Source organism: Abramis brama (assembly GCF_963993115.1).
Source record: "Abramis brama genome assembly, chromosome: 23".
NCBI classification, from domain to species: Eukaryota; Metazoa; Chordata; class Actinopteri; order Cypriniformes; family Leuciscidae; genus Abramis; species Abramis brama.
Genome location: NC_139985.1, coordinates 24,101,409 through 24,126,948, shown reverse-complemented (window position 1 = coordinate 24,126,948; position 25,540 = coordinate 24,101,409). Strand labels below are relative to the sequence as shown.

At 42.3% G+C, this 25,540-nt stretch overlaps 1 protein-coding gene across 3 annotated transcripts in view; it reads left to right on the top strand.

The window, feature by feature from the left end:
* Positions 1–25,540, top strand: part of pde4cb (phosphodiesterase 4C, cAMP-specific b) — an 88,556-nt gene that overhangs the window by 28,728 nt on the left and 34,288 nt on the right. Inside the window, exon 1 of one of the 3 annotated variants that reach the window (XM_084101965.1) lies at positions 14,756–15,273. The exons of 1 other annotated variant lie outside the window; for it this stretch is intronic. In XM_084101965.1, the coding sequence (XP_083958091.1) occupies positions 15,191–15,273 (83 nt within the window). In that variant the 5' untranslated portion in view covers positions 14,756–15,190. Of the gene's footprint in view, positions 1–14,755; positions 15,274–23,279; positions 23,798–25,540 lie in introns of those variants that run through there. One more of the 3 variants, XM_084101964.1, reaches the window with a different exon arrangement.

Below are 25,540 nucleotides of genomic sequence, written 5' to 3'. Positions count from 1 at the left end.
AGTAGACGTGAGCGCAGACCATCCTAGTGATTTATGTAAGAGACCACCGATGTGTTTTCTGACCTGACAAGCACATGATGGCCCCTCAGATCTGGGAGGAAGTGTCTCAACGCATTGAAGATCGCCATCATCTCCAGGCAGTTGATGTGCAGCTTACTGTGCAGATCAGGAAAAAATGGAAGGCCCCATGATGGAGGTGACACATTAGACACATTTTGTGACAAAAAGCTTGTTTCTCGGCCGGACAGTCAATATTAAGTTTAGCCACGGCACGAGTCATCCCCTCCACCAGCTCCTTATATGCTGGGGAAAGAGGTGGCGAATCCTCTTCCCCTTTATTTTCACTTTAATTCCTCGGAACTAGAGCACTGAAGCATTGGGCTCTCACCCCGGGCGGAAGAAGCCGCTGGGCGGGCTTCCGACACCGGTGAGAGAGCGCTGGATCCCTCGGGTAAAGGAAGAGAATGGGTGGAGCCCGTCTATATTAAGTCAATATTAAGTTTAGCCACGGCACGAGTCATCCCCTCCACCAGCTCCTTATACACTGGGGAAAGAGGTGGCGAATCCTCTTCCCCTTTATTTCACTTTCAATGCTCAGCACATCTAATTCCTCGGAACTAGAGCACTGAAGCTTTGGGCTCTCACCCCAGGCGGAAGAAGCCGCTAGGCGGGCTTCCGACACCGGTGAGAGAGCGCTGGATCCCTCGGGTAAAGGAAGAGAAAGGGTGGAGCCCGTCTCTAACCCCACCGAGAGATCCATTTGCGATCCCCAAGAATGCCTTTTCCACGCTGCCTCAGAAATACCATGAAATACTGAGTGAACAGACAATACGACAGTAAATATAACAGACAGTTTCAACATTTTTTTTTTTGAAACTGAGTTTTTTTTTGAAAATAAGTTTGTTCTACCATCAAAAAATAAAATAAAAAAATAAATAAATAAATATATATATATATATATATATATATATATATATATATATATATATATATATATATACAGTATATATATACAGTATATATATACAGTATATATATATATATATATATATATATATATATATATTTATATATATTTATATTTATAATCAACAACAACAAAAACCTTCTTTATCTGTGTTCCATTCTTAATTTACCAGACACTTTCCACTCTTGCATAGTTTACCATAAGGGCACCATAGTTTACCATAATCACTATCTATGTGCTGTCATTGTGTGCATTATTTTCCCATATCACCAGAGGGCAGCGTTTTTTAACAACGTTACACATTATACACTGGCAATAGAGGTAAATTAAGTTGAAGCACCCTTTTGATTTAATTATTGCTAGTCATCGAGGTCTGGGTCCTTTTGGTCTGGGTCTGTACCTTCTTGTTATTTTCTTCAATACAATTTGTCAGATTAGTTGTTGCTCATAAAGGATTTATGGTGAGGAAGTATTATAGGAATGGTAATGTAAGTTGTCACATGATACATGTCTACAGGGCCTATACCAGTGTTGGAAATGTAGCTTCTTCTTATATCTGGCTGCTAATTGAAATTATGTTAAAAGCTTTTACAGCATTTGCTTGGTTAGGGTCACAATGTCATCAGAAACACACTGGGACAAAATCCAGCTTTATCTGAAGGGGGATGGGGCCATCAGAGTGTCTCACGAAGGCAGCAGATGGCTTGACGATACAAAACAAATGGTCCAGCCAGACTTCTCCATGACAGAGGCAATGTCCACCTGTTCTCCAAAGCACAAATCATCAGTTTCTCTTTCCCAACAGAAAATATAGACCATGATAACAGCAAAGTGAGAAAAAGGATAAATATCTAAATATAAATGTTCACAGGTCTTTTTAGCAGAGTGTCTGTGACTAGCTTTTACCACATATTTATTGTTAGACTGTCTGAATCGAATGCTGGGCAGGATAAAATAAAGTTTTTCTACAGTGATGGCCTTGAACGAAACATTTTCAGGTGGGGTATGACTGGAATTCAGGAGGCTTGTCTGTGACCTAAAGCAGGGTTACAATCTAGACGTTTACATTTTCTGAATAATCTGTGACCACCACAATGCTAATGTTTTGTGGGTGGTTTCTATAGGGGTGTGGGTATGTGGTTGTTGCTTAAAAGAGCCCACTCCCAAGTTCCTAGATATGGCACTGTTCTTGTTCACACTATGAATATTCGACATGAAATTTTGGTTTGATTTTCATATGCAGTCTGAATGAAAATGGAAATTGACTCTCTGACAGTAGGTGGCGCATATTTAAAAGCAGAAATACCCCGGTTAACCCACAACTTTCTGCTTCTGACATCCAGATTTCACAGAAAAGAAAGGAAGTCAAAGAGTACATGTTTTCATTTAGCTATAGATTTTTGTATTCGCTGTGATGTTTATTAAACAACACCAAATACAGAGTACAGATACAAGAGAACCGGTTTTGGGATTCTTACTCTGCTATTCACTGACGCGTTGCAAAATAGTCTATTAATGGGACCAACAAGTTGTAGTTTTATATAGCAGCAGCGCTCTGGGCATGTGGCCAGCTTTCTTCGCAGTGTGATAAAAAGAGATCTGAACACTTCTCCTTTGCATTAATGGCATTCAAATGTTTGTGTCGGCCTGAACATATTGCATTAATAAACAAACTCAAATTGAAATGTTTAGCGCACCATATTCCTCTTGGTGTGAACAGGTCCTATGTCTATAGGATTTATCAGCTTAGCCTATATAAGTTATTGTCCACCAGGCAAACATCATCTGATTTCTTAGAAATGTGAGCAGTTTCCTAATAGTCAAGGAAGTGATATAGAATGCTCTAAAATAGGCAGCAGCTTTGTGCGGCCCAAAATTATTGCTGCACACACAAATGATTCCAATAGATTTTGACGTTAGCCTGTTGCTAAAATAACAACATAATCCAATAAACAAAAAAGAAGCACACATATAGTAAGTATTGGGCAGTTTACATTTTAAAAATAATTTCAAAACTGTAATTCTTTGAAAAAAATAAAATAATGAAATGCACACATATATATTTATAGTTCACATTTCTGTTTTACATTTATCCGCTATCTTGGATTAACTTTTCATTGAGGTTGATGAAATACACTGTGCAATGCTGCCTTCAAATTTCAAGAAATAAATGGTACTTTAGAAGGCACATAAGGTTATAGCCTACATTTACATCTGAAGCATGACTATGATGCCTTAAAACAGTGTATCCCAACCCTGTTTCATTTCTGGAGGCACACCAACAATACACATTTTCAAACTCTTCCTAATCAAACACACCTGATTCAACTCAAAACCAGAAGTAGATGGTTCAGATTAGGGAGACATCCAGAATGTTAATGGTCGGTGTGCCTCCAGGAACAAGGTTGGGAAACATTGCCTTAAAATGGTTTATGTAGGCAGCTCACTACAGTACTGAGCAAGGCTGGAGTCAGTGAAGGTCTCCGTGAGCACCATCTGCTGGTGATATCTAGTGAGAACAGCTGTGTTTATGCAAATGAGAGTTTGATTTGCTGTAAAATCATAAGCTGCGTTTCCACCGAAATTACCTGGAACAATTTGTCCCAGGAACTTTTTTCCCAGGAACTTTTTTTGCCCCAGACCGGTTGCTTTCTGCGTTTACACCGCGGTCTAAAGTACCGGAAAGGTAAACTGCGCGCAACTGCTCCTCCCAATCTGCGACAGACAGTATCAGTTTTGAGCGCCACATTTATAATAAGTATGGAGGAGATTCAAACTGTGCTGCAGTTATGTATTGGTTTACTAACGAGGTACTGTAATACAAAACAAAATAGACGAGCACTGATACTAAAGCGTGTTCAGAAAGCTCGTATGCGTATAAAATTAGACAACGTATGTTATCAGTTATTGTGAGATGCTGGGACGAACGCGCAAAAATTCCCTCTTTCGCAAATACGCTTAAAAAAAGCCTGAACCCAGTCTATCAATCATAAATAGTGACAGTCTTGTAAATAGTTGTTTGTTACTAACCTCAAAGCGCTATTTCAATCCTGTTATAGTAAATTTGTAACATGGTTTGGAGTGTAAACATAATGACTTAATAATAAAAGCTGTGGCAGAAAAGAGACGAGCACTGATAAAGCGTGTTCAGTAAGCTCGTAATGCTAACGTTAGATATAAAATTTGTATGTTATCAGCTATTGCGGACATTTGACCGTGAGATGGCTGGGATGAACGCGCAGAAAGTTTCCTCTTCCACAAATACCCTTAATAAAGCCTGAAACTCGTCGCCAGTCCACCAGTTTTTTTTTTATTAAATTCCATATTTGCAGACAGACAACTCTTACTGCATGAAGCCACGACACGAACACAATAGATTTTTTAAAAAGGGAGGTTAAAAATAAATAAAATGCTGCGTGGAGTCATCCAACCAAAATGCGGCGTGAACACAACCAATCAGCTTGTGCAGCGCACAAGTCCCACCCCTGAAAGTTCCTGAACTTTGAAAAAGTACTACCTCGTGAGCAGGGACTATCGGAGGGGGAAATATTTACCCGGAACTTCATTTAGACCCTGGTTCCTGCGGTGTAAACACATCGAGTACCAGCCCAAAGTTCCTAGTTCCTGGGGAAAGTTCCTGCGGTGGAAACACGGCTATAGTGAGACAGTTAATGGTGTACAGATGGCGGTGTACGGATATGGTGTTGATCACCAGCTGTTATGAAGCTGATGGTGAAGATGATTATAATGAGGATGGAGGTCAAGATAATCTCTGCAGTTTACCATTTCGCATTTCCATCAAAAAAACAGCTTAAACTGTTATGTGACACCACTGACGGGCTACTGAAACCAGGTTGACTTTTATTTATTTATTGAAAAGTCGCTGTTTGTGCTGACAAATGACAAAAATGTTGTCATTTTTATGTATGAAGAATCTCTTTTCAACCACATAGGCCTATCTTTTATTTTTTATGTTACAAACATTTTAATTATTACAGAAGTAATTTGAAAGTATTAGGTAACTATATATCTTTCTCTGAGTTCAGCAATCACTAATTTTTATCTCTTTCGGGACAACAAGTGGTTGGGCTAGTTAATTATAAATACAGTATATTTGCTCTGACAGACTCTCCCATAATGCACTTCAGTGTAAACAAACATTGTGTCACACATAACAGTAATCTCTTATCTTAAAGTACGAAAATCCCATGGTTATTTATTGATCATATTTAAGAATGACAATATTAGATATTTCTGAATGTAGTGAAGAGTTATCATTTTATGTACAAATAGTTTTAAAATAATGTTCCCTTTCAAGGGAACTCATGCTGCGTTATATCTTTTACAACACCATGGGAACGCCTCAGCGTGATTGCATCCTGAAGCACATGTGAAACCAGTCCAATGGTGTGAGGGAACATCATAGGCGGGTGTTGTCACGACAAGGAAGGTATAAAGCACCCCTGAACCAAACAATGTCAGCTTCTGTCTTCAGCAAGCGATCTGTGTCACTCTGTCTGTGTTATTTGGTGTTATCTGTCATTATATACCAGTATTTAGACCCAGTTAACTATCTAGTTGGTACAGTGCTGGAGTTTCTACAAGAACTGTTCTCTGCAGGGTTATCCCCTTCTACAGATTGGGATTGGGATTTGGCGTTAGTACTGTAGGGCCATTCGGCTGCTCCCTTTAAGCCTATCGAGGAGGTCTTAGATTTAGAAAAGTTTCTGACCGTGAAGGCTTTATTTCTGTTTGGCATGACATCTCTCCAAAGAATTGGAGATTTACAAGCCCTTTTGGATTCCCCTTCGTGTTTGGAATTCGCATCTGGCATGGTGATGGCTTTTCTTCAGCCTAGGCCGGGTTATGTTCCTAAGGTCCCCACTAATGTAGCCAGATCTATAGTGTTGCAGGCCTTCTGTCCTCCACCCCTTCGTACTTAAGACCAGGAAAAATTAAATATGCTTTGCCCAGTGAGGGCACTTGATGCTTACGTTAACAGAGCTGCCATGTGATGTAAGTCTGACCAACTCTTTGTATGCTTTGGGTCACCCAGAAAGGGGTTCCCAGCATCTAAGCAGAGAACGAGCAAATGGGTAGTTGATGCTATCTCTCTTGCTTATGAATCGGCCGGTCAGCCTTCTCTTTTGGCTGTCCGGTCCCATTCTACTAGGAGTATGGCCTTGCTTTCTGGGGCTTCTCTGAGCTGTATGTGCTGCGGTGGGCTGGTCCTCTCCACACACATTTGTCAGGCCTTGACCTGGGCTCCACCAGGGTCCCAGGTTCTTCAGTCTTAGTTGTGCTCTTACAAAGGATTCACAGACAGGCACTGGTTAGCATGGCATAGTGGATATTAATTTTCCCATAGTGTCATAAAACGCCTCGGTTACGACTGTAACCTCGGTTCCCTGAAGAGGGACGAGCGTTGCGTCGAGTTTGACGCTATGGGAACGCTTTGCGTGATGACGTCTTGAAGCACATGTAAAATCAGTCCAATGGTGTGGCGGAACGTCAGAGGCGGGTGACGTCACGTACCAGGAAGCTATAAAAGCCGGCCCGAAACAGAAAACGAAAGCTTCGTAAAGTCTGAAGTCGTGTTGACAGGCATGAAGGAGATATGGCAAGGTGACGCAACGCTCGTTCCCTCTTCAGGGAACCGAGGTTACAGTCGTAACCGAGGCGTTCCCTTTCAAGGGAACTCGCGTTGCGTCGAGTTTGACGCTATGGGAACGTCTATACCAACGCCTCCATAGCTACAAATGTCTGTCCTGTGTGAAATCTGGTGAGCAGCACTAGGAAGACAAAACATGAGACCCTGGAGCAGAGTCTAGATCCAGAGAGTAGAACCTGACGAAAGTGTGCGGTGAGGACCAGCCTGCCGCATCACAAACGTCCTGTAACGAAACTCCTGATATAAGGGCCTTAGAGGCCGCCATACTCCTCGTAGAGTGCGACCGGACAGCCTACAGGAGAAGGCTGTCCAGCCGCCTCATAAGCAAGTGAGATAGTCTCAACCACCCACTGCTCATCCTTTGCTTAGACACTGGACCTCCCTTGTTAGGGGAGCAAATGTCACTTTTACGCCACAGGGCAGCTCTGTGGACATACGAGTCTAACGCCCGAACAGGGCAAAGCAAATTAATCGCCTCCTGGTCCGATTTCGAAAGGGAGGAGGACCTCCAAGTGCCACGAGGGAAACGAGATACCAAAGGGGTCTTTCCCCACAGACATTCCACCCAAAGGACTGTGGTAAGCACCTACGGCCGCCACATAAACCTTTAAAGTGGACGGGGTCAGACCTGCAGTGAACCGGTCCTGCAGGAACTCCAGAACTGTACCAATTGGGCAGTTGACTGGATCCAACCGACGGTCACTACACAAAGAGGTGAATACTCTCCAGTTCAGGGCATAAAGTTTCCTCGTGGAGGGAGCTCTGGACTGTAGAATGGTCTCAACAACCTCAGTTGAGAGACCTGACTCTATGAGCTGGGCCCCCTCAGAGGCCAAGCCCACAGGTTCCACAGTTCTGGGCGGGGGTGAAATATCGAGCCCTCTGCCTGGGACAGAAGGTCCCTCCTGACGGGTAGCTCCAGAGGAGGCCCGTCGAGGAGCGACACAAGATCGGGAAACCATACTCTGCCCGGCCAGCGCGGGGCTATAAGAAGCAGGCAAACCCGGTCCCTGCGAACTCTTTCCAGAACTCCCGGGAGCAGAGCAACTAGGGGAAAGGCGTACAGACGTAGCCTCGGCCACGTCTGTACCATAGCATCCAGTCCCAGAGGAGCTGGATGCGTGAGGGAGAACCAAAGTGGACAGTGAGACGTCTCTCGAGACGCAAACAGATCCACTTATAATTTCCATATCAGCTCCACCACCTCGGGGGTGGAGCCACCATTCCCCGGGCCTCGGCCCCTGTCTCGACAGAGTGTCTGCTCCTATATTCTGGACCCCGGGGATGTAGGCTGCCTTGAGTGACAGCAACTTCCCCTGGGACCACAAGAGGATATGGCGTGCCAGCGCAAACCCCCTTGATATAGGCGACTACCGACGTGTTGTCCGTATGTACTACACATGGTGTCCCCTGAGACCTGTGATAAAGCTCCTCAGAGCCCGGAAGACAGCTAACATCTCTAGGCTATAGAATGCCAGGAACGATGATGGTCTTCCCACAGACCTTGAGATGAGCGACCCTCAGGATCGCTCCCCAACCCGTGAGGGAAGCATCCGTCGTTAGCAGTTTGCGACGACAAGGAGCTCCCAGCACTGGGCCCTGGGACAGGAACCAAGGTTTCTTCCACATAACCAAGGCACGTAGGCATCACCGCGTGACCTTGATTGTGCGAAATGGGTTGCCCCTCGGGGAAAAACCCTCTGGTCCTGAGCCACCACTGCAGGGGCCTCATGTGCAGCAGTCCAAAAGGTATCCCGTTGGAAGCTGCTGCCGTGAGACCCAACAGTCTCTGGAACTGTTTGACAGTGAGTAGCTGGCCTAGCTTTACACTTCTCACAGCTGCCAGGATCGAAGCGTGGCGATGACAGGCGCGCCTGCATCGACACTGAATCCCAAACCACGCCTAAAAAAGTGGTCCTCTAAAATAGAGAAGCACACTCTTCTTGGCGTTCAGCCGTAACCCCAACTCTTTCATATGGGCGAGAACAACATCTCGATGTTGAACCGCCATCTAATGCGACTGAGCTAAAATCAACCAATCGTCGATGTAGTTCGTGATGCGAATACCCCGGAGGCGCAGAGGCGCCAGAGCTGCATCCACGCATTTGGTGAAAGTGCGGGGTGATAAAGCCAGGCCGAATGGAAGAACTCGATATTGGTATGCTTTGCCCCCGAAAGCAAACCTCAGGAACTTCCAATGACACGGACGGATGGAAATATGCGTCCTTGAGGTCTATCGTGACAAACCAGTCCTCGGACTAATCTGTGGCACGATTGTCTCAATGTTAACATTTTGAACTTGAGCTGCATGACAACTCGAAGACCTAAAATGGGACGCAATCCCCCGTCCTACTTTGGAACTATGAAGTACCGGCTGTAAAACCCGGTTTCCCTGTTGGAGGGAGGTACATATTCTATGGCCCCTTTCTCTAACAGAGTGTTTACTTCCTGTTCCATAACCAGAACCTGCTCGGGGCCCACCATTGTGGGCAGGACCCCCATAAACCGCGGTGGGCGTTACCAGAATTGTATCTAATACCCTTTTTCCACGGTCTGCAGGACCCAACGAGAAACATTTGACAGTAGCTTTCACGCTGTCAAAGATTCTACTAGAGGTACCAGTCTCTCGAGACTGGTTTCTGGATTTTGTTGCTGTTGAGTAGTCGGTTCGTCGCCCTGTAACGGCGCACCGGCAGGGAACGACCAAACAGACTGCTCTAGCACCCTCCTCAGAGGGGGCGGGCATCCCGAGGCCACTACGTTTCCGGGTGGACCTTGAGATATGTGCTCGCCGGAGACCGCTGCGCCCTGTAACACCGGAGGCGGCAGGGTTGGCAGAACGGTCCCCTGAGGGCACCGAAGAGAGACGGCACCGTATTTTTCTCCTGCTGTTGAGCAGTCGGTTCGTCGCCCTGTAACGGCGCACCGGCAGGGAACGACCAAACAGACTACTCTAGCACCCTCCTCAGAGGGGGCGGGCATCCCGAGGCCACTACGTTTCCGGGTGGACCTTGAGATATGTGCTCGCCGGAGACCGCTGCGCCCTGTAACGCCGGAGGCGGCAGGGTTGGCAGAACGGTCCCCTGAGGGCACCGAAGAGAGACGGGCACCGTGAAAAGAGGTGTTAACCGCTCTGCTTCGGGGGGACTACCCTCATTTGTCCTGAGCCCTCAGACATCAGGACTTTTTCCCAGCAGCCTTCTTGGCGGTAATAACGGTCCGCAGATCCGTTTTACCCCTCGAAGACTGCTGGGTTTGAGAGCGCCCTCCGTGTCCCCGAGATTTTTGTGGGGGAGCACGGGAGGAAACGCTCTGTTTCTGAGTGGCGCGGTGCTCAGCGCTCTTTTTAGAGGAGTGAGGCTGCTCCCGCTCAGCAGCCTCATAGAAAGAACGGCGGGGGAGAAGTTTCTGAAGTGCAGCTGCCTGTTTTGAAGCTTCTTGTGACTTCGCTACAGCACTATTAACTGCGTCTCCAAATAACCCTTGCGTGGATACTGGTGCATCTAAAAGAACATGTTTTTCTTTGTCCTTTATGTTACTTAAGTTGAGCCACAGATGCCTCTCAGTGGCCACCAGGGCTGCCATAGAGCGGCCGATGGATTTAGCCGTCTCCTTGGTGGCCCTGAGAGACAAATCCGTGGCTCTACGCAGTTCAGACACCGTATCAGCACTAATACCCCCGCCCTCCTCAAAATCACCCAATAACTCAGCCTGGTAAGCCTGCATTATGGACATTGTATGTAAACACGCTGCAGCTTGACCGGCGGCGGCATAAGCTTTATGAACCAGGGAAGAAGTAACTTTTACTGGCTTGGATGGAAGTGCAGGAGCCTTCAGAGAAGATGCCGTTGCTGGAGAGAGATAGCTCGCGAGCGTCTCTTCCACCTTCGGCATCTCCCCATAACCATGCTCTTTATAATTGTGAATGGATGAATAGTGTGATGTTTGTGCAGTATACACTCGATATGACACTGGTTTCGCCCACGATCTCGACACCTCGGTGTGGAGATCGGGGAAAAACGGCAGGCTCCTGCGCTGGGGCTGCGCACGAGATGGCAGGAAGCGTTCGTCGAGCTTACTTTTCGAACGAACGTCCTGCCTATCTTCTGGCCACTCAATAGACAGTCTGTCAACAGCTCTAGTAATGACATCGAGCAGTTCCTCAAACGCATGAGACTGAGGTGGCGAATCCTCAGACTCAGCTACAATACTCACAACATCCAACTCCTCAGAGCTGGATAGTTGCAGTACTGGTACCTCTATCGGGGGGGAAGAAACCGCAGCGCGTGCTTCCACACCCTGATAAGAGGCACTGGATCTATCAGACGGATGCTGAGATAAGGCAGAGCCCGTCTCAACATCCACTGATAAATCCATCTGTGAACCCCAGGTCTGAGATCGACGCCGTGCCTCGGCAGCGGCGGGACCCGAGCCCTGGGGAGCGTGGTCGGGATTGAACCGAGCCAAGCGGGATCGGAGCGTACGCAATGGAAGCGCACAGCAATGCACACAGTCACCACCCTCGAGTGCTGACTGGGCATGCTCCTCTCCCAAACAAACAACACAAAGAGTGTGTGTGTCACCTCCCGTTAAATAACGCGGGCAGGGATGGACACACACTCTAAACTGCTGCTCGCTCGCCATACTGAATATATATATATATGATATAGACAGACAACACCAAATATACAGACAGATTTCACACAGAGCGCAACTGAAGACTCAGAAAGCTTTCGTTTTCTGTTTCGGGCCGGCTTTTATAGCTTCCTGGTACGTGACGTCACCCGCCTCTGACGTTCCGCCACACCATTGGACTGATTTTACATGTGCTTCAAGACGTCATCACGCAAAGCGTTCCCATAGCGTCAAACTCGACGCAACGCGAGTTCCCTTGAAAGGGAACTTACAATTCAGTGCAAGTTCCCTTGAAAGGTTACAAGGTTAACCTCAGATCCCTGAAATGGAACGAGATGCTGCGTCGCCCCGCCATACTTCCGGCGCACAAGTTACCGACATGCTTCAGCCTATCAGAAGCTGACATTGTTTTGTTCAGGGGTGTTTTATACCTTCCTAGTCCTGACGTCACCCACCTATGATGCTCCATCACACCATTGGACTGATTTCACGTGTGCTTCAGGTCTCAATCATGCAGAGGCTTTCCCATAGTGTCTTAAAACGCAGCGCCTCATTCCCTCTCCAGGGAACTGAGGTTACAGTCATAACCAAAGCACTTTTGACAAAGACTCCCACCAATGTCAAATGATGTATAGGCTACATATCAAATGATTAAATTAAGTTAGGGTTAAAACTAAAATTAAGAATATAGGTTTACTAAACTACTTATCTATGCTTAATCATTCAGCGCGTCTTATGCAAAGTGTCATGTGAGGGGAATCTGTCAGAGAATTGTGAATGTGTGAAAATGTAATGACTGATGTTTATGTTTTGTCCTGAGTGTATGGAAGAGGGTAAATTGTTATAATTCATCGAATTTATGCTTGAGTTACAGTATATGGAGGTTTTGCACTCAAGATCGACACTTTCATTTACCTTACACTTTCCCAATCTGTCCCCTTTCTGCAGTTTTTTTTTACCAAAGAAAAGACGGTTTTTGTTCCATCAAAAATGGCTTTTACCATATACTGTATATACAGAGAGATTTTTACTCATTTGTCTAAGTATTGCAATAATTTTTAATGCATGATTTGCTAAAGATTGTTTAACAGTATTAATACATTATTGATGTTCAAGATTAACTTTAAGTGAGTGTTAGATGAGCATGTACAATTAAATGTTCAATATGCTGATAAAAAAGAAAAACTCTCATAATTGATAATAATCCAGTGTTTCTGTATCCCAAGACTTTCTTATTTAGTGCTAAACTCTTATACTTTTAACACCTTCTAAATCATTTTGGAGAGAACACTTTACTCGGTGCACTGGCAGTGTTTGGTTTTATCAGAGCACCTGGCTTTTCCTCAGCATAGACTGTCTCTGTTACAGGTACAATGTTTTTTTTATGCTGATGGTCACATTAATGTTTGTTTTGATATGCATCATGCACCTCAGGAGATCACGCGGAGTCCTCCAGACTAAAGACTCCAGGTTAACCAGGGTTTAAATTATATAATATGCCAGAAAACACAGTTCTGAAGAGAGCAGCCGCATGTAGGCTTTGAAAGGAGGCTTTTGTTGGTTTCAGGTTTAGATCTTCTCTGCCTCAGGTGCTGTGTCTCGCACCCTATTACTCCTGGCCAGGGCATTTCTCTGAGACTTTTTTGAAAGACAACATAACAATCTCTTTCTTTTAGGGTTTGTTTGTTCTGTTTCATTCTTTGTTTTTTTCCTTCTCTTTTACTGGGATCCATATTGAATTTCATCAAGCAGTACATGCATGGAAATAGTCAGCCATCAGACACAGTACAACAACTGTTGGAATGAGTGAGCTGTGCAAATATTAGTGACTCTGACTTTCATGTAAACAGTTCCATTGCCCCAATCTGCCGAAACAGAGTGCACAAAATCTTTCTGGATTCTGACGTCAGACTATTTTCTATTTAAAGGTCATGACCAACTGAAGAAAACTTACTCCAGAGCTTATTATTCTGTCTGATGAAGCAATGTTTCATTCTTTGCATTTTTTTTTTTTTTTTTTTTTAGATCTATGTTGTTCATTCTTAACTGTCGTTAGAAGGAATGGATTTTTTTGTTCTTCTTAAAACTGAACTGATTTGAATGACTTTTGCTCACCGGACCATCCACCCTGGGTGTTTCCCCCGCCTACAGCCCGAGACACTCCAGTATTCCCATGACCCTACATAGGACAAACCACTTTGATAGATTGATAGATGGTTACCCTTACGGAACAAAAATATATTATCAATATATTAAATGGTTTAACAGTATATTTGAAAATATACATTGAATAATATATTGTGTTAATATAATACAATATATTGAATAATACCAAAGGAATTGCCACTTTTCATATATTGAAAAATATGTGACAATATATTTACTAATATATCATAATGTATGTAATTTTATATTCAGTATACTTCATAATATATAGATGTATATGTGATCAGATATGGTACTGCACATGTAATATATTGCAGATATATTTAGCAGTATATTCCCATATATTTTTGTTCCGTATGGGTCACTATATGATAAAATAAATGCTGTTATCATTTAGCTTGATATTACTTCATTGCAAACCCTTCAAAACAGTCTGTACATTCCAGTCTCTGTGAAAAAGAGGAAATCTAAAAATTCCAGATCAGAAAAGTGGGCAGATTTAGATGGCTCTAATCCAGGCAGTGGAGTCATGTTCCTACAGGAATCACTGCATGCTTGATGACACATAACTGTAGCGATAACAAAACTGATTGCCAGATCAGACATACTGTAATAAGGTGATTGGACAGGATATTGAACCAAACTGAAAGTAGTGATGAAACCCAGTACTGGACTGAAGTTCTGATTAGACACAATTTTAAACTGACCAAAATGAAGTTCAAAATGGTCACTTGAACACTAAACTAAAGTCGAACACAGTGTCAAAATAAGTTCTGATTGGACACTCAGACACAGTACTGGACTGAAACTCAGATCAGACTGTAGCAAACTACAGATCGAACACATTACTAGACTGAATTTGTGATCGGACACAATTTTAAACTGACTTCTGATCGGATATGGCACCGGACTAACATTGTAGCAAAATGAACGATCAGACACGCTTCCGACCTTAAGTTCTGATTGGACGCTTTGCAAAGTTGAAGTTCTAAAAGTTTAAATCAGGTCATTCTCTCGCTAAATGGAAGAAATGAGTGTGCAATGAAAATGAAGTATGTAGACAATAGCATAAGGCATGTCAGAACAGCACCCGCAGCAAGAGTGTGTTGTTTTCACTTCATGCTGTGTGTGTGTTCGCGTCTTACTCTGATGATGTTGGCGGGAAAACAGGAGCCACCCATCGCAGACAATTCACAATACACATGTTTATGAAATGCTGCAGCGTGTGACCGCACACCACCCTCCAGGCTCAGTGTACAGCACCTCCCCCTCTCTCTTTCTCTTCTCTTCTCTTGCTTCTTCCCGCCCATCTAACATTTAGCCAAAGAAACACTCTTATGGAAACTTAGCAGGACCTTGAACCTCTAAACTGTGTCCCTAGGGACTCCCTAAAGATAAATATAGAGTTTTATGATTGAATTATGAAAGCAAGTTTTTGAAAGTAGATAGAGTTTCTGATGAACCTTATTTGGCATGTTACAGAAGATATTTATCAGCTTTGGATGATGATCTACATGAGCTAGTCATCACATTCTTGTTCAGCAGACCCTGAGGATGAGGTTCTGTAAATGGAGACAAAAAGTCCTGGACTAAGGTGTCAGATTTTTGCTTAGGCTCTTTCAACTGAACATGGTTTTACCTGGCTGCTCATTTGGTTGAACTTTAAAATAGACTGAAACTCTAAGGATGTTTCTTTTTACTAAGTGCTGGTAAAAGACCAAGACTTAAAGTTGTTTCCGCAGCTTTTTGAAATGACGCACAGGGATCCTCGAATCCTCAGGAGGAATTCACTATTTAATTGTGGCTCAACTCGGAGACGACACTCTTGCATCGGGTATGTTTGGACATCTACTGTACATTACGTCAGTTACATAGGATCTGCTTTGTCAAAGTTTATTTTGATTGCTGAAGTCAGATCAGGCAGGTCAGCTGCAGTATGAATGGAATAACTAAGAGTCATTTGCCGCTGCAGGGCTGAAAACACTGTGCAGTTCAGATTTATTACTTTGGCAGACTTCACAGGAGATGGAAAGTCTCAACAGCCCAAGCAGCTGTATAGACTTTCCGCCTTGGATGTCTCATGTCCAGATGGTCTCATGTCAAGACCTGTTTTGGAGAAACATGTTTAAAATATTAACATTTCAAAGTTTAAAGTAGTTCAACTTCTGTTAAGATACTAATAAAAAGCAGCTAACAGGTATAAATAATATAAATATATTATTAGGCACATTATCAAAGTGCCTAATAAAAGGATGAAGTATTTATCCGAATGAACTGATTAACTCAAATGAATCGGACTACCACAGAGGCATTCGATTATTACCTCAGTTCACTTGGTTTTAATCCTGTATGTGCAATATAATATGACAAAAAAAAAAAAGAAAGAAAGAATTCTATTGAAATATTTCTAAAAAAGGCTGCACTATTTTGAAGCTACTGAGCCACTTGATATTATTTGCATATATGTGAGTATCGTATGTCTCTGTAAATATTTGTCTGTATTTTTGGGTTGGTGCATGCAATGCAAAACAAATGCAAATTTGGGCTTTGTGGTCCACATGTGCTGGAAACACGTAAACAAACGAATTAACATTAACAGCATTAATATTTGGCTGTCTATACTCATCACATTAACACCCTTTACGTACTCAAATTTGTAATGCACTGAGCACTTTAAGATATTATGTGACTTTGGCCAGTTATTGCTTAAACTACAGCAGATCGCTAATCTATTCTTAGGTGGAGTGATTATAAACTCCTCTGTGAACATAAATTTCTTCCAGATGTGCAGATGTCACAATGCACATGCCTGTGTTTGAGGCAAAATGTTTTAATAACGTTGTCATATCATATTAGAATTCTCAAACATCATCAGTGAAACTGTGTTCAAACCAAAGTTTGTAACCATACAAACAAAGCAGCACAAAAATATTTTTTATTGTTGAAAGTGCTGTCATTATCTGACCACATGCTGTCACTATCCGACCACACTTGTGTCACTCCAGTGTTTTTGTATTGTGTCCACATACTGTACAACTCCATTCCATGTTTTCGGTTTGGTTTTCAATTGTGTTGGCGTAAGCACGTACAACATAAATTATGTGCTGTAGGAGAGGACAACCATGCACAATTAATCCTCAACTTTAGAACTGCACCACACTGTGCAACATATAGGGCCCTATCATACACCTGGCGCAATGTAGCACCAGGCACGCGTCGCAAGTGGTTTTTGCTAGTTTCAGCCTGATGCAGTTATCATTTTCACGTCCTGTGCCACGTTGTTTAAATAGCAAATGCATTTGCGTCCATTTGTGCGTGCTGGTCTGAAAACCTGGTGTGTTCAGGCGCATTGTTGGCACGTTGCTATTTTGAGGCAACTGAAACAAAAACCTGGTCTAAAGTCAATGGCGCAGTATTTTTTATAATTATTTAAAGGGCGCATTAGTAATATGAGCCTATAGACGGGTGCTAAACGCGCGTACACTCTGCTTATTATACACATAGTGACGCACAGCAGCACACAAACATGCCAAATATTAAAAAATAAAAGGATTACAGTGTAAAAGATTATTATTGTGTACATAAAGATATGGTGGAGACCAGCTTGTCCCGTAGATGGTCTGCTTGCGCGCTTTAACCTCGTGCACGAGCATGGCGCGAGCGCAACTGGCCTTTAATGGGAATGGGAGATGAGACTCTGATTGGTTTATTGCATGTTAAGCCCCAAACACATCCATTACTCATTAAGAGAATAGGGACAACCCTTTTAGACCATGCGTCGGGCAAGCAGACTATTTTTCCCGCCGTTAAACTAGCAAAAGTGGATTCGGACATTCCCTAAGTGCACTTGCCCCACAATGTTAAAGATTTAACTCTCCCCGTCTGATGACGAGTCCCTCTTTTCCCTGGATCCTCCACTTAATTTCATTGGCCCAAGGAGCACCTGTTCTTCACCTGACACCACAACCGAGCCTCCGGCATCATCACGCGGATGTCAGCTCATCCGTTCTGCTCTCCGTACCTCAAGACGTAGAGGCCTACCTTCGCCTCCACCAGCGAGACACCCACCATCCTCTTCAGCGTCCTCTTATACCTCTGCCTATCCAACAATATCTGCAATAGAGAAATGAACAGTGTTAGGTTTGAAGCAGGCGGTAATCAGCTCAGATGTCCATTTCTCAAGGTGAATGAAAAAAGCCTAGTTTTATTACCTGTATGTCTTCTTACAGTCAATGAATCCTTCTCGTAAACCCACTACAGCCTCCAAGGCGCTAATAAAGCGAGCAAGACCCGAATGGCCTTGACTCATGTCCCTTACAAGACTGGGCCCTCTTCGAGCATTGGGCCGTGGCAGTAGGCCTTCAGCAAGTCTGGCCCGGCAGAGTTTACATGTCTGAAGCTGTGAGTATCGAACTCCTGTCCGATGATGCGAGAGCCCTCCTGGTCCAGCAACCAACCCCCTGCCCACAAATGCACCAACAGCCTTGCACCAACAGCCTTGCGCTTGCGCAACCCGCTTTGGGGTTGTCTGTACCATTTCCTGGCTGCTGTCCCACATCTGTTTTGCAACGTTTTCGGGGGAGTATTCTAGGTTCGGGCAAAATTCCGAGCTGATTTTCAGCATGTTCCTTTCAACATCTGACATGTTTATGTTTTACATATATGCCATGTTTTTCTTAGGCAGAAAAGCTATGCAAAATCCAATCAGAGCGATCTGACTAAAACTGATTTCCAGAAATTCTGACATGACATGTGTACTTGCCAATTATGATTGGATTCCAATCAGATCTGCACAAAAATCTGATTTGTACTGACAGGCTGAACAAGGCTTTATTTTAGAATTACATTTTTCAGATGAACTTAACAGCAAAGGGTTTCTTGGTCAGTGAGCTCCTTGCTGTCTAAGTGGATGGTTCTTAGCCTAAACAAGCTGCCAAAGTGGGACAGACTTTATTCTGCCAGTCAGAGATCTTGCCATTTGAGACTAGTGTTTGAGAAAACTGTTTGTTTTGGTGCTACTAGTGTTGCAGAAAGTACATACTGCACCAATACTATTGTTTAATAGTTTTATTGTTTAAAAAAAGTGTAGGTTGCTTTGGATAAAGAGTGTATAAATATCAAATGATGTGAAGGTGCTGTAACGATTTAGGTCATATTGTTATATATAATGATCTAAAACAAATTCAGGTAAGATTTAGAGATAACCAAACAAATGTTTAGAGACTACAATGCTTATTTCTTGGTAGAAATTGAGTCATAAGGAAAAAAGAGGGCTAGTACTCTGTCCTTGGGGTCAAGAAAACAAAACAAAAAGTATCTAGAAATGATCGTCCATCAGCAAAGATTGCAGAATTTAAATCAAGTGTGCCTGCTGAGTTGCCATCGAGATGAATGGGAATGCTAACGGTTAGCTCAAACTATTGTCACAGAAAGAGGTGTAAATTCTCAGGACACTTATTTCTGTGGTATTGGTATTGAAGTAGGGATATTTTATGAATGATATTCAAATGACTCCTGTAGAACTCTTGTTTTTCTTTTCATCCTGATTCACTCTCCACACAAACCTTTTTGTCCTGTTGCTAACATAACAGTGATTATATCTTTCCTGATCATGCGCTGTGTGTAGGTTTCTTTGGTGAACTGATGTAAATAACTTTCCTAGCAGTTCTCAGTTTGTGGCTGCCCCCATCTGGCTGAAAGGTGAATTTTTGCTTTGTGTGAACTGCCGGAACTTGATGATTTGTTTTGAGAATTTCGGCCAGTATTAGTCCATAAAGAAAAGTTGCAAACACACACATACTTGCAGAAACAGCGCTCTTTTGGGAATTTATTGCATGTGGAAAGATAAACATTTGTAGGGGTGTGTGTGTGTGTGTGTGTGTGTGTGAGAGCGAGAGAGAGAGAGAGAGAGAGAGAGAGAGAGAGAGAGAGAGAGAGAGAGGCTGAATAGAATCAGTAGTCTCGCCAGAGGTTTATTTTGGCTTCCTCAAAAGAGTTTTGTTTAATTTGAGAAAAATAAGCTCAGAAGAAGTATGCAGAATACATCACTGATTGTTTTGAATGTTATCTGAAATCATGGGAGGAGAGGTGAGCTATTTTTTTTATAAACAAGTGGACTTTGTTGTGTTCATAAGTGTTATGGACCTCCTTAATGTGTGTGAGATCTGAAGTGAATGAGTAAACAAGATGGATGAAGTTCGCTACTCCTGTCTTGTGTGTTTTATTGCTGCTTACTAACTCCTGACAGACACCACAGACATACTATTTTCTCATGGCAATAAATTGTCAAAGAATTTTAATTAAAAAAAGCAATAAATTGTGTGTATTCACACCAAGAGCGATAAAGATAACCTTACTGACAACTATATATTAGCATCCACAACAATGCATGATAATGTTCAGTTTATTATGAGCATGTGCTTAAGTTATGTCATCTGCCACTTTAAATGCTAGAGCTCTTTGAAACAGGATGGATTCTGATTGGCTGTCAATGTTGTAATCATTCATCAGCTGGAAAAAAAAAAGTTATCTGAAAGTGATTCCAACAATGTCTTCCTCTGTGTTGTTATTGCTATAGTTGTGGTGTGGACCTCCCTATTCTCATAAAATTAGGATGATTATTAAAACGTTATACTTATCATTATCATTCAAATATCAAACTACTTATCATAGTTCACCCAAAAATAAAAAAATAAATATCCCATTATTTACTCACCCTTAAGCCATCCTAGGTGTATATGAAATTCTTCTTTCAGACGAATACAATCGGAGTTATATAAAAAAATGTCCTGGCTCTTCCAAGCTTTATAATGGCCGTGAATCAGGTCAAGCGTATGTGGGGTAACGCAGCGCTGTTTTATCATTTATATTTGTCTGTTGAAAATTATGTTATAACTTGCGTTCGCTCGGCGGTTGCTATAATACTCTTGTTGCACACTGCAATAAGCTACTTCGATTTTAGAATATCATATTAATAAATGCTGTATGGCTTGTGTTGCTAAATGGCATGCAATTAATTTTAAAACTGCAAAGTAATACAAAATGCTGCATTACTGTTACTAAAATTAAATTGCTCCATTATATTTTACAGCAAAAAGGGGGTAATATCGCTGTTTTTGAAGTAATTAAACTCACAGATTCATTGCTAGTATAGAGACCCTTCCAGTCAAATATTGCAATGCAAACAACAACAACAGCTTTAATTTGTCAGTGCTGGCAAATGACCACGTGTAAGCAATCCACGGCTAGCTATGCATTAAATGATTTGAATGTTTTTTTTTTTTTTTGCCTCCACGTCATGCATTAATATCGTTGAATGCACAACTAGCCGTGGATTTTCCCTTACTTATAAAAAAGTATGCAATAATAATATATTTATTAAAGTCATAAATGCATGCTGCCTTTTTGGGACATTACTTGTCCCTGTCCCTAAAGCCATCCCATACATCTACCACTAAACCTACCCATTATATACTTTATTTGCACTTTATTTCCACTTTTTTTTATTTTCTCCCTTTTAATTAAAAATAAACGAGCTGATATGCAGTGGAAAAAGGGAGAACAATGCTTTCAGAAAAGGCAGATAAAAGCTTGTACTTAAAGGATTAGTTCACTTTAAAAAAAACTTTTGCTGATAATTTACTCACCCCCATGTCATCCAAGATGTCCATGTCTTTCTTTCTTCAGTCGAAAATAAATTAAGGTTTTTGATGAAAACATTCCAGGATTTTTCTCCATATAATGGACTTCAATGTGCCCCAAACGGTTCAAGGTCCAAATTACAGTTTCAGTGCAGCTTCAAAGGGCTTTAAACGATACCAGATGATGAATAAGGGTCTTATCTAGCGAAACGATCGGTCATTTAAAAAATAAATAAAGTTTAAGTTTTATAAGAACAAATGCTCGCCTTGCTCTGTTCTGTGATGCGCGTTTGTGACGTCACGTAATACGCAATTACGTTGAAAAGGTCACGCTTGACATAGGCGGAAGTACCGAATCAGTGTTTACAAATGTGCGGAAGGAGGACCATACACATATTCAAATGTCTTTGTGTCAGTTTATCGTTTAAAATGGCCATTTCGTGTGCGTATCCTGGGTGTTTTAATATTAAAAAGCCTAAAAGAACATTTTCGTCAGGACAGAAAAGCGTGACCTTTTCAACGTAATTGCGTATTACGTGACGTCACGAACGCGCATCACAGAACAGAGCAAGGCGAGCATTTGTGCTTATAAAACTTAAACTTTTTTATTTATTTTTGAAATGACCGATCGTTTCGCTAGATAAGACCCTTATTCATCGTCTGGTATCGTTTAAAGCCCTTTGAAGCTGCACTGAAACTGTCATTTGGACCTTGAACCGTTTGGGGCCCATTGAAGTCCATTATATGGAAAAATGTTTTCATCAAAAACCTTAATTTCTTTTCGACTGAAGAAAGAAAGACATGGACATCTTGGATGACATGGGGGTGAGTAAATTATCAGCAAAAGTTTTTTTAAAAGTGAACTAATCCTTTAACCCAGAATATTCTTAGCTATGCTCGTGTTCCCCTAACACTAACAATCAATAAAATGTGTCTTCATTTTGAAAAGTGTATTTGTTGTCATTTCAAATTAAAAACCTAATAGACATCTAAGAAAAGAAAAAAAATCCTAATTATTTTAATTTACCATGCAGTACATTTGACAGTACAAAAAACACATTTCAAAGTGAATAGAAATAATTATATAAGCATGTACTTAAGTCCTACTTAAGTGGGTTAAAAAAGGACTCTAAAGTACAGCTAATTGCATTTAATATAATTTGTGTCTATAACTACAGTATATCACACTTAAGCATATTTTCAATAATAAGTATTCTTTTTAAAGGAGTCATGACCTGTAATTTTCACTTTTCCACAAGAATCAATGTATGTTATGATTGCCTAACGATTATACACTGGCCGGGAAGCCGATATTTAAAAGTGAAGCGTTTGTTTACCCCTGGGTTCGTAAACCAGCCCACGTGCACGCGCACTCAAATACGAGATTTTAATTTCTGCCCCGACTTGACGTCAAGACGGGGCAGGATATACCATATATGGACACCGCAGACCTATGCTGCAGGAAGCCCGCCCTGCCCCTCTCCCCCTCATATTCAGACGAGCGCCGCCATTACTGAATTCCGATTCGAAGTACGCACTCGACCGTGAAAGATGCAGAAACGTGGTGCACACGTGAGTTGCTCTGTTGTTGACTGCCGCGGCCAGGTCGGGTTCATTCACAACTTGCGCCATATGTCATTTTGGAATGATATGCTGAAGCGTTACCTGCGGTGTCAACCCCCCTCCTTCCTGCCACCAATCAATGCGCCCCCTCATTTGCATTATTACAATGACCGTCCACGACAGCCAAAATATCGCATCAGATCTCGTGAGACAATAATGCCTTCAGAAATAAGGGTCAGAGGAGCTCTGTGTTTATTTTTTTTCAACTTTTCTTTTTTAGAAGGGCCTGAAAGACTATAATAGAGCGTGGGAATCCAAGGTAATACTAGGTTATGACTCCTTTAAAAGTATGGTAAAGTGTACTTCTTTATCACAAATAATTTTTTGTTTAAAACATGGCACTTGGTTTGATATTTTAATGTAGTGCCATTCATACCTTTTAAGAATGAGATAATTGTACAGGGACATACTATAAATGCACTTGCGTTATTGCTCGCTTTAAGGGGAGTCTCCAGTAAAGGGTTAATGTTGAGACAGTCATCTGGTGGTTCCACCCTCTCCATAGGCTGTGACTCACTGTTCAGCTGCCAGTCCCACAAACACACATAAACACAAATGCACACACACACCCCCATATGAGGCCAGCATGCTGGTGTAAACTCATGTGTATCAGAGTTCAGCTGTCTGAGCTGCAGGGAGAGAGAGAGAGAGAGTTTACTTTGGTGCTTGGTGACACTGGAAGTTTGTTTGTTAGTGTATTATCCTTGTATTTAACAGCAGCATTCAAGACTATACAAATATTTTTTTATGAGGATTACAAGGAGTCAATGTGATTTTAAACTGAAGGATGATAACTAGGCTAATACAAGATGTCTGGGCGAACTCTGTCATGTCAGCGTGGCTCCATGTGTTCATCACTCGACAGTAACTCAGCGGTGGGAAGCATGTGTTTCAGACTACATAAAAGGAAGAGCTGATTTCTGGAGGGAAACAGCAAAAAGAACCAGCGAGAGACACAGAGGGAAATATGAGTTTGCCAACTGGCTGTGTCTTTCTTCCACCCACTGACCGCACTTTTAAAGTTCGAAACGTCAGTCTTTGCGGCTCTCCGTGCGCTGTCAACTGTCCGATTGACATTGTGCAGAAACGCAGGCGGTAATTGAATTTCATATTCTTTTGCTTCTGTTGTGACTAGAATCAGTTATGCATGCAAAATAGCTTTGGCTCTTCTAAAAAGTAGTGTTCTCTCCGATGTTTAAGTACTTTTCCCCCAGTTTAACAGGACTTTAACTGTAAGCCAATTAAGCAGTTTGATTTCCACAAAAAGGGAGACACTGAGGCTCTGTGCTGCTATCAAAATATTTGTTTGAGCGGTCCGTCTTGTCAACTTATGGCTCAACCAATAGCATATGTTTGGGGTGAGGCTACTTGTTTGCCTGACCAATAGAAGATAGGGGCAGGGGTTGAAGTTGTGGTAGGAGTGTTTGGGAAAACCTGTTTGAAACCAAGTATTGTTTTTGAAGGTCAGACAGGTGAAGTAGAAATGTCTGATTTAGAACAGTTTATTTATATTGGCATTTCTGTCAGGACCACTATCGTCAAATACGATTGACCATTAGCATACAGTTTTGATTGGTGGTATGGTTCTGTTCTGGGCAAGAACTCTCTGCGCATCCATGCAGCCTAGCATGGATAAGAGCAGGGAAAGCACAAGAACTCCCCTTAGGGTAAACAGAACAGAACCAACATGAATATATTGCAGATATCATTAATTCAAGATTTTAAGTGCAACATAATTCGAGAATTTATTCTGATTCAAGGGGAATCAGAAGGCCAAATACTGACTGACGAGAGGAGGAGCTGGGGAGGGAGGAGGGTAATTAGCTCCTGAGAAATGCGATAGCTGATGATAATACTGAAGGAGCTTATATTTACAGTGATAGGCATCGTATTCCTATAGGTAGATGTGGATCAGCTGAGAGTCAGCTGATGCGAGCTTGACTAACGTGACCTGCCAGAACTGACGCTACGCTTAAAGTTGCAGTCAGCAAGTCTGGCAGATTGAGTGGACTTATTCAAAATTTTGAATGTTTACAACTCTCATGCCCCTCCCCCACTACCAGCGAGCACCCTCCCATCGAATTTGTGCTCATCAGTGCGTGTGCACCAGATTTTCTGTGAATGCGTCCGTCTCTTCAGCATCGATCAACACCATGGACTCGGAGGGAGGCTACCTTGGCTAATCTACCCATAGATAGCAATAACCGAGGAATTGGAAGCTTGTTAGTAAATTTTCTCTCCGCCATCACGCTTCGTACAATCCAACACACCTGCGAACTTCAGGCGTGTGCATGTGATATTGTAACGTGCGCGGGGGAGGGGGGATCTGTGGCGTGTGCACAAACTGTGATTGACAGTCAGATCTCACACAGCCCTGCGCTGATTGGACCAGAAGAACCGGGAGCGGTGGATTTTTGCAAAACAAATAACACGCTCTAGGTGGAGGTAGAAGCGCGGGTTTTTTTTCTAAAACCGGCTGATTTATGTTGTTCTGTCGGAGTATAGTGTTGGTTTCAGTGAATATGATCAAAAAAATCTTGCCGACTGCAGCTTTAATTTTGGTAATTTCCAATATGCTGAAAAGTGACGATTTGTTATGCAAAGTGACCAATCTCTTTTTTCTCATACTTGCTGCCAATACCATCATGACATATAGTAAAAGTTATGTTTACTGTGCAGTTTCTAGCTTGAAGTTAACTGAAACAGATTTTTTATTTTATAAAAAAAAACATTTCAAAGATATGTAGGCTACTGTGATAACTTTCTTCAGATGAATTGAGTCCAGTGAAAGACTTATTTTTTAGTTGTGCTTCATGGAAACCTGTAAATTGTAATTAA